Source organism: Xiphophorus maculatus, chromosome 9, assembly GCF_002775205.1.
Source record: "Xiphophorus maculatus strain JP 163 A chromosome 9, X_maculatus-5.0-male, whole genome shotgun sequence".
NCBI lineage: Eukaryota > Metazoa > Chordata > Actinopteri > Cyprinodontiformes > Poeciliidae > Xiphophorus > Xiphophorus maculatus.
The window spans coordinates 10,769,983-10,779,079 of record NC_036451.1 but is presented as its reverse complement, the minus strand read 5'-3'; the positions used below and the strand labels follow the sequence as shown (position 1 = coordinate 10,779,079).

The window sequence follows — 9,097 nt, the reverse complement described above, 5'->3', positions numbered from 1 at the left end:
TTCAAAATAGTGAAATAATTTTATTATCAGGCAAAGACAGTCTAACCAGACCACTTCAAAGTAAAACTGTACCACCTTAATTTTTAATTCCTTATTAATATGAAACTGTTAAGGCAAAAAATACCATTGGTCCAAAGGACAACTGGTTACAGATTCTGTGCCAGTGCATTTCATCATGATTTTGCATTATCTATTCTAGTTCTAGGAACGTTCCCTAGTTCGGGGCACAGAGGACCACTTCAATTGACTATCCAAGGAATTTTAGCTATATTCAGCTTTAACATCTTTTTTGAGGTGCAATTTGGTTTGAGTCTAAAATACTGATTATAATCTAAAATTAAGAACTAGTCATGCTGCCAAGTGTCTTAGACTTCTATCACACACATAAATTAATCTATTTCAATGAGATAAACATTCTTTTTATCTCATTGCAGGTGAGCAGGTTGCTTTTTATAGCCAGTAATGTTGTGATCCCAGAATCAGTAAGACTGTTTGTCTTTGAGCCAATCAGATAAATCTAGACTTCACAATCAAACATGACTCCTGATTAGTCCAAAGTTTCATGTTTGCTCCTGGCAAAACAATTTGTCATTTTCTTTCTGACATTGACAACCTCAATCTGCAAACTAGAAAACATATTTATACAAAATCAAATGCACACATTGATTCCCACATCTTCATGTATGTTTAAGTTTTGATTTTCATGATCCACATATGTCTCTATGTTGCTTACCTTTTGCCACATCTCTCTTTTTCTCCATGCAAGTTAATCATTCTTCTAAAGCTACCTTGCCATAGAAGTTCTGTGTCATTTTATAACTTGACCTGCACCCCAGCCCACAAAACTGATGACAGCTCCCCCATTAGCAGTTGTCAGAGATTCTCTGACTCTACCCACAAATATTTACAAATAACCTACTTTTATACAGAGATTTTGGTGACATAAATAATTATAAATAATCATGAATAATGACAACAGTAAGGTTGATCTACTAATTATGTTAATGATGTGGTTGTTAGTACTTGCGATATGACAGATTCAGGTCAGTTAAACAGAATCATTAAAGAAATAAGCACTATATATATATATATGTACTGTATATATACTGTATATATATATAGCAGAAGGACAGAAAAAAAACTTTCGGGACACCTGGAAGTGTGTTTGCCTCACACATCCAGGTGTCCCGCCAATATATATATTGGAACATATAATTGTTTCATCTTAAATGAGGACACAAATCTTTGGGGAGGAGTATTTAGTTCTCTTTTGGCTTTCTTTAGTGAGGTAGTGAGGTGAGGCCATTTTAGGAAAAGAAAAACATGAAAAGGAAGTAACATCTGGAACATGTTGACTCCACAAAGAGACTGATTTGTGTTTCAGCCCAGCTTAAAATTTAGAAAGAACTTTTTGTTTTTTAGTTTAAAAAAAAGAAAGAAAAATTGTAAATTGTATGCATAAAGGAAACTTGTGCTGCTGGGGCACCAAAACAAACTCCAACAAGGGCCCACAGTCTTTTTATATTCAGCCCTGAGAATTTGCACAAATAACAGGTTACAGTTATTTGTGCAACAGGTTGCTTTGTACTTAAAAATCCTGTGATTTTGCAGTTTTATAGACTCTATACCTCTATATGTCGCCTTTCTTCAGATTTCCATTTATTTCTAAAATAGGCTGGCTATTATGGTGTAAAATCCTCTTGATGTTTCCAAAGTAACAGTCTTTTTTTTTCTACTCTCAAGTGCAAATCTGGATGAGCGCACAAGCTCCACGCGTATTTGCGGAGCTGGCCTTATTTTGCGGGCGGGCCTCTTATTTCTGCCAGGTGACTCTACTTGGACGTACCCCTTCAACGGGAAAGCTAAAATACCCAACGTGAGATCTCTGACTGTTATCACTTAAGCTGCTAGTAATAAATCAAATACAAAGATATAACTTGGGGAGCGGAGGTTGCTTTGATTTGTACACAAAGGCATCTCAAACTGCAGGCCAATTTTACACACATTTTGTTCTGCAAATCTGCGCAAACAAAGCCAAACACTTACACTGATTTAATTTTTATTTAACACAACACTTGAACACTGTGAATGGAAAACAGCTATGAATTTAATACAACATTCTTTACTGCAAGTTCTTAGGACATTGTAAAATAGATTTTCAGATTAATAAAACAAGACATAGACATCAAAAATAGTAGACATACATATAAAAAGAACGTGCAGAAACAGACGAACGCCTGCTTTTCCCAGCTTGTTTCACACTCCACACCACATACCTTTGCGCTCAGACTCTGCACTCCGTGGGCTAATGGGGAGTCTGCAGTTGCATCACCTTTTTTTTATTTTCCTTGTCCCCCATCACCCTCACCCCACCTCAATCCATCAATGCAGCTTTTTAAAGTCCATCATTAACGGGATTAAACAGCTGAGATTTCAGAGCGGTGAAACTACGGAGCTTTGAGGCAATACTTCCCGGTCTCCTCGCCTGATTGGGCCGATGAGACGTGATGTCAGATGACCGCATGCGCCTCGGATTGGAGAGACTGGCGTAAACAAAGCCGCGAGGAGGGAGTGGAGGAGGAGGAGGAGGAGGAGGAAGAGGACAGGTCTCCACATCTCCAGACAGTCCGACCAAGACACCGAAGCCGACTTTACGCTTAGGGGAGGGCTGCCCCGCCGGCGCGTGCTTGTCTGCTGAAGGCTCTAACTTACTTTGACAGCCTCGTGTTAATTGGTGACGTGCTGTAAGGAATTCTGGAAGAGATAAAGGCAAACTTGCCGTCGTCCTTCCATCCGGACGTTGCGCAGTTTTTCATTTAGCAGAGAGAAATTTACCAACTTATCGCGCATCTGCCCTTCGTTAAATACTTCAAAGGGGGGGAGCATCATTGTAGGTTCCCTTCTCTTAGACGCAGATAGTTAAAGTAAATGAGTGAAACTGAGTAACAGCGATCGGGTATCTGAGTATATGAGCGTTTCGATCACGTTTAGAGAAAGTCTGAGTGGTCTGGATCAGGCTGAAAGCATGGTCCAATAATTTGGAAGACGGGGGGAGAAGGCAGGAGACACAGAAAGTAAGAAACAGAACAGGACAGAAAAAAAAGACTTTCGGGACACTTCGAAGTGTGTTTGCCTCACACATCCAGGTGTCCCGCCGAGCGGTGCGCGGTCTCCAGCTCGGGCCGGGAGCGCTGACATGCTGCCCAAAGTCGAGACTGAATCTTTGGGACTCACTCGATCGTATGGGGAACAGGGGCACATGCCAAGGAACTTGCAAGGTAAGAATAGTCACTCCGCCGATTGTCTATAGATGTAACTGCTCCATAATGAGGTGTCCACTTTTGAGCAGCGCATCTGGCTGAAGTTCTCAGCGCGGTAAAGTAAAAACTTTGGTGCTAAGTTATTTGCGTTACTTTTACACGGATGGCTTCTGCCGCTTTCATAAAGCTAGTGCCATACAAGTGTTTAATGGCTGGATGTATTTACTTGACGGATTGAAAATGGGTTTCCATAAACTTTAATAATTTATTTATATTATTATTTTTATTTGTTACCTTGCAACCCATGATATGTATTTAGATGCAACTTTAAATGCAATTCTTTACGTTTTTGCTAGTGAACAATTATCACGATCAACTGTCAATTAACCAAACATTAAAAAACGCACAAAAACCTGAAAGGCAGGAAACCCGTACGTAAGCGTTTATCTTGTTTCTATTTCTGAGATTTTGTTATTAGACTACCGGACTACATCTTAATGCCATAAAATGACAATTGTCAAGATCATGTGTCATTTGTAAACAAAATATATTCAAGAGTCAGGCAGACATTTACTACCCCCAGAAGATAAGTTAAGAGTCCAGAATCATCATCTTATTTTGACGAGTTGATCCAAAGTTTTCTTGTCCTTGTAAAAGTGTGAGAAATAAAACGAAACTATGTTCTCAAATATGCAGTCTCCTAATGTCTTCACTTAACTTGTTTTAAAATAATATATATAACTAAATTGTTTAAATTCGAAAGTCGGTGGAGGTTTTGATTTGGTACATAATAAAATGACATTTTACTTTTAAACACATGAATAAAAAACATACCATTATTTTCCTATTTGAGAAGCAGAATTAATGATCTGATTTTAAAAAGCATCTTTGATGCTATAACGTTTCTTGGAATTGACATAATTATGCATATTTCCCTCGGGCTTACATTAATTTTATTTTCTTGATCTTCCCGCGAAACAGACTACACTCGCAGCAGCCGAAAAAAAAAGAAGACTGACTCATTGTCAAAGATAAACACGTGTAACCTGCATATTCCACACGTCATTCCACTGCAATATAAGCGGGAAATCAATTAGTCCGCTTTGGTTTTATGACACAGTGATAAGGCTCATAGAAGGAGTGGTTTGTTTGGGGGGTTATTATCTGATTTGGCGAAAAAAAAAAACCAAAACGAGGTAACGTGAGTGGAAATATATTTTTGTCATTATTCTGTTTTGATTGGATTTATGAACAGGTGGCCTTCTAGTACTTGTTAAAAAAAACATACCGCTTTGTTGAATTAAATCCTTAAAAAGCAAACGCTGTTTCCCTTTTATTTAGATGACTATTCGATAACTTACCTGGTTAAGCTAAAAAAATACATATGTATTTGCAGCGTGAAGTTTTAACTGCTATAATCATTTTCTGTTTCATGAGTTTGATGCAGATCACAATTGCAACCGCTGTTGTCGTAAAATTTCTTATCTTTATTCAGTTTTGCAGCACCTACCGAGCAAACACACAGCCTATAGTAATATTATTTCGTTTATGCGCTTCAGAGCGAAAAATGCTAAAATAAATAAAATAAAAAAGAGGAACAAAGAAAAGAAAAGAAAGAAAAAAATAGAGTTCGGAGGTTAAATCTGCTTTGAGCGTCTGTGAAAAATAGAGTTAAAGAAAACGTCAGCAGTCTGGTAGAACTTGTTGCTTCAACTCGAAAATTCAGCGTCGATCCCAGTAGGGAAACGCGTTAACAAACTACAAATCATGTCTAATTAACGGGTCTCGGAGAGCAGATGAAGAGGATTTTTTTAAGTGAATGGGGCACTAATATGTGTAGGGGTTTGTGTGTGTGTGTGTGTGTGTGTGTGTGTGCGTGTGTGTATGTGTGTGAAGGCCACGGAAAAGGCGTCTGTGGCTGACAAAATATTTCCACTTTTACAGCCGCATCCACCGAGGTTTTCCTGTTTGATCTTGGCTGCTTTGCTTTTTTATGATAAGTACCATAAAATGCTTTAAACTGTTGTAAATGTGTGCTTGGCTGTTTGCTCACACACAGATACTCATGCACATGAAAGTATTTCCAAAACTGAAATCAGAGCAATGACAAATAAGATCAGCTTTTAAAAATCGTTTGACGTCTTGTATTTTCTTTTTTAATGAGCGACATTTGTGAAAATAAATTGGGACATTTTACGCGCACCTGTTTTTTTTTTAATTCCGTCCTTTCCAGATTAACAGTAATGACTTTTATTTTTCTAATACCAAATAAAATTTATATTTAAGAAGTTGTTCAGAAAACATAAAATATCGCTGCTACTTTTTCACAACTTTAAAGCAGATTTAAATCCACATGAACTGGCCTTTGGCGCTAGTGCTGATTCTTAGAGAAGAAAAGAAAAATGTTGGTTTTAGATGTTTTTTCTAATCGCCTGCAAAGATAAGGGCTTCTCTGTGTGTTTTCATTTGTCTGTGGGCGGTAACATTTTCTCATCCAATCCTCAAGTCTAATATCTCTCCATTTCCCCCAGCGATTTCACGACTTAGACGCATGCATATTTATGAGGCTGACTTTCCTGCACTTTTTTTCCTATTTTATTTTTTTGGCTGTAAGACGAGTGAGGAGTAAGAGGGAGACATGGTTGCGTCCCTCCACACACTCCAGAATCGACCCTTCATAATGTCTGGGGGCACGATTTAAAACTTCAGAAGAGGAACTGAAGTTTCACAAAATCCCATTCAGTTGCGACGCGGAGTCCCTCCGCGGTTCACCTTGATGGATGAGAGCGGGCTTTTGGGGGGGAAAAGAGCGCTCAACACTGAAATAGACTTCACTCTGCGTGTGTGTCTCCGTGTGTCCTCTTGCAGCCCCCCAGTTAAAAATGATGGACTACTCCTATGACGAAGACCTGGACGAGATGTGTCCCGTGTGCGGGGACAAGGTTTCCGGGTATCACTATGGACTCCTGACCTGCGAAAGCTGCAAGGTGGGTGCCCCGTAAGACGAGAAAATGTTTAGATTTTTCTGCACTGTAACGTCAAATATAATTTGAGTTTGTACGGTGCCGTGTGCCATGCCTAAAACAGTTTAGTACCGTTTTGTTAGGAAGGTTAAAGCTGTTTAAAACTGTATAGCAGCATTAACATCCAGTCTTGTCAGCATTAGGTTGTCAAGTTTTGCTTGTGTGACATGGGCAATTTAGCATCCAAGCAAACTTTTAGTGTTTAGTCAATTTTTTAAAATATATATGACCCTTTTCTGTTAAAGTAATTTTTCACTGTTAAAGTTTTGTTGTATGCTATACAGTTACATTCTCTCCAAAAAAATATATAACAGAAGAACACACTCTAACTTCCTTATCAAAATTGGGTGAAACAAATTCTTAAATAGCAATGATGCAGGAGACAATTACATGATCAATGTATCTGTCTTTTTTGCCATTTTTTGCAACCAGATAGATAGACAGTAGTTCAAAAATAGAGATGATCAATTACTGTCCCCATTTCTCAAAACACAGTGGGATAGGCCTTAAACTTATAGACCAGAACAGACCAGCTCCAAGCACAATCACTTTGTTCTTTAACAGTGCTTATGCGCTCCCTTTTGACTGGACATGGATTCACAATAGAAAACTCTTTTGGAGTGTAACAAACAGGGAAGTTTTTTTGTTTTTTCAAGTTTCAAACCTTGTCCTAACAGAATGGTGCCCTGGGTAGTGAGCAACATAACCCATATCAAAATCTGAAATGGCATAGATCGCAAAATATGTGGGAGGGTTGCAACACTTGAGGCACAATGTACTCTAGTGATGTTGCTGTTTGAGAAAGCTTCTGTCTAAAATTCTCATCACAGTTTCATTAGAAGATCATCCGCTTTGCCTGAGCTACTTGTTTCCATATGACAAGACAGGAGTAAAATAAAAGGTACCATGCCGTTAAACTTGAACTCTGTCAACAACTTATTTGTCCTTCTCTTCCTCAACACAGAGCAAATAAGCGTTGACTTTTTTTTTCCAGTTCAGTAAAGCTGTCAGTGCAAAATTAAGCCAAGATAAATGTCTCCACATTAACGCTCTTCAGCGTAAAATTGCTGCTCGCAGTATTGATGCTGCAGTGCACATTTCTTGCCTATGTGGTCATTATTCAAAGCAGATGTTATAGATTTGATCCCATAGTTTGACCTTGAGATGCTGAATATTTGCTTGAAAGGAGACGTCAGTGGCATCTCTGGTGCTCCTCAGCCTCTGTGCAGCCAATCTGCATGTTTCTCGGCTGACTTTAAACATGCTGATGTTTTGTGTGTGTGTGTGTGTTTGCACGTGCGGGGCTGCGTGCGTGTGTGTGTGTGTGTTCTGGATCCAGATGAAGAGATGCTTTATAGAATGCTGCATATCCTTGGTGAAACATTAATGATATTGATAATTACCCAAAGCCTGTCATTGATTATCTCTAAAATGTAGCAGTTTGTATGATCATCAGGGCTGGGCTGATAAATCAGCCTGCTGACACATTACAGGTTCATTCTGCCATTAAATATATGCGAGCAGAGATTCAAGCTGATCCAGGTTAGATCCATCTTCATTTCACTGGAAGCGACTTCCAGGTTGATCAGTGTAAAAATCAATGACGAGATTTAATCACATTATTTTATTTTTAACTAACCTCCCTATCATCCTATGTAGGCTGAAAGTCATGTAGAGCATGATTGTTATTAGGACCTAATAATTAGATTTATACTTTGAGCGTTTGATGTGCTACAGAAGAAACAGATCTGATGCACATCATGAACAATAGAACAGTTGCATTTGCAGATGTCAAATGTGCCTATAGACACACACAGGCCTACACACACATCAGCTGTCATTGAAGTGCAAAGATCATTTCTGTTCATGTGCTTCACCTCGGTAAGATAAACATGTTGCGTCAAACTTTCTGGAATAATAACATGAGATCTTCTTTTAAGTTCCAACAGAACAACAACAACCTCTGAGTCCTAAAATATAGTCGCTCCATGCGGCTTGCTTATGGATCAGAAACATAGACTCAGTCACTGCGCACGTAGGGGAACAGTGTTTCCCAAATACTACAATAAAGTTATTATATACTTTTGCCTTTGTTTAAGTCATATTGCATTGCAGTGTAAATGGAATAAAAGCTGTTTCTATCGATCATGCAAAAGATAAACAACAATTTAAGTCTTGGCTTGCTGTGCATCTGAAAAGAGCAGTTTCCAGTAAGAAGTTGCACACTTAACCCATAAAAAGCGTTTTGGAATCAGGTTGAGTTCTTGTACATGAATGCTAAGAAGAAAGCATTGCTGAAGCACAAATACTAAAGTAGGGAGTCAATTTTCCAGAATCCAAACCTCTGCCCTTTTTTTCCCTATGTTTGGTCAGGTCAGGCAATGCAGATTGTCAATTAAATATGTGTTTGGTGAGATATTGACAGCAGCACCTTCTTTTTTATTTTATTTTAAAGAGCAGGTTTAAGGATTCTCCTCCTAGGTTATGGATCTAGAATACGTTAATACCACCTTCCTGTGTTTGATTTTCACTGCAGCTGCCAATAATAAATTCTGTGTATGAATGTCTATAATCCCAGAACTTTAAATTATGTATATAATTTATTGGATTTTTTTTTGCTCTCTTGTGTCCTGGCCATATTATTCAATAATTAAGTATAGGGTTGAAAGAATTACTTAATTCCTGGAGTTTTTGTGTGAAAAGAGAATATTGAAAGTGAGTAGCCAAATATTTTATGAAGTAGTCTAAAATGCAGTGAAGCTTTGGAAAACAAATCAAAACAGCTAAACAAAAGTTTATGTGCTGCTCATCAAT

The 9,097-nt window shown here is 38.3% G+C and overlaps 1 protein-coding gene across 1 annotated transcript in view; it reads left to right on the top strand.

Moving 5' to 3' along the window:
- Window positions 1-2,588: 2,588 nt before the first annotated feature.
- The window catches only part of nr5a2 (nuclear receptor subfamily 5 group A member 2), a 70,999-nt gene continuing 64,490 nt past the window's right edge, over window positions 2,589-9,097 (top strand). Inside the window, exons 1-2 of the mRNA XM_014469234.2 lie at window positions 2,589-3,278; window positions 6,129-6,247. Coding sequence (XP_014324720.1) covers window positions 3,197-3,278; window positions 6,129-6,247 — 201 coding nt within the window. The 5' untranslated portion in view covers window positions 2,589-3,196. The remainder of the gene's footprint in view (window positions 3,279-6,128; window positions 6,248-9,097) is intronic.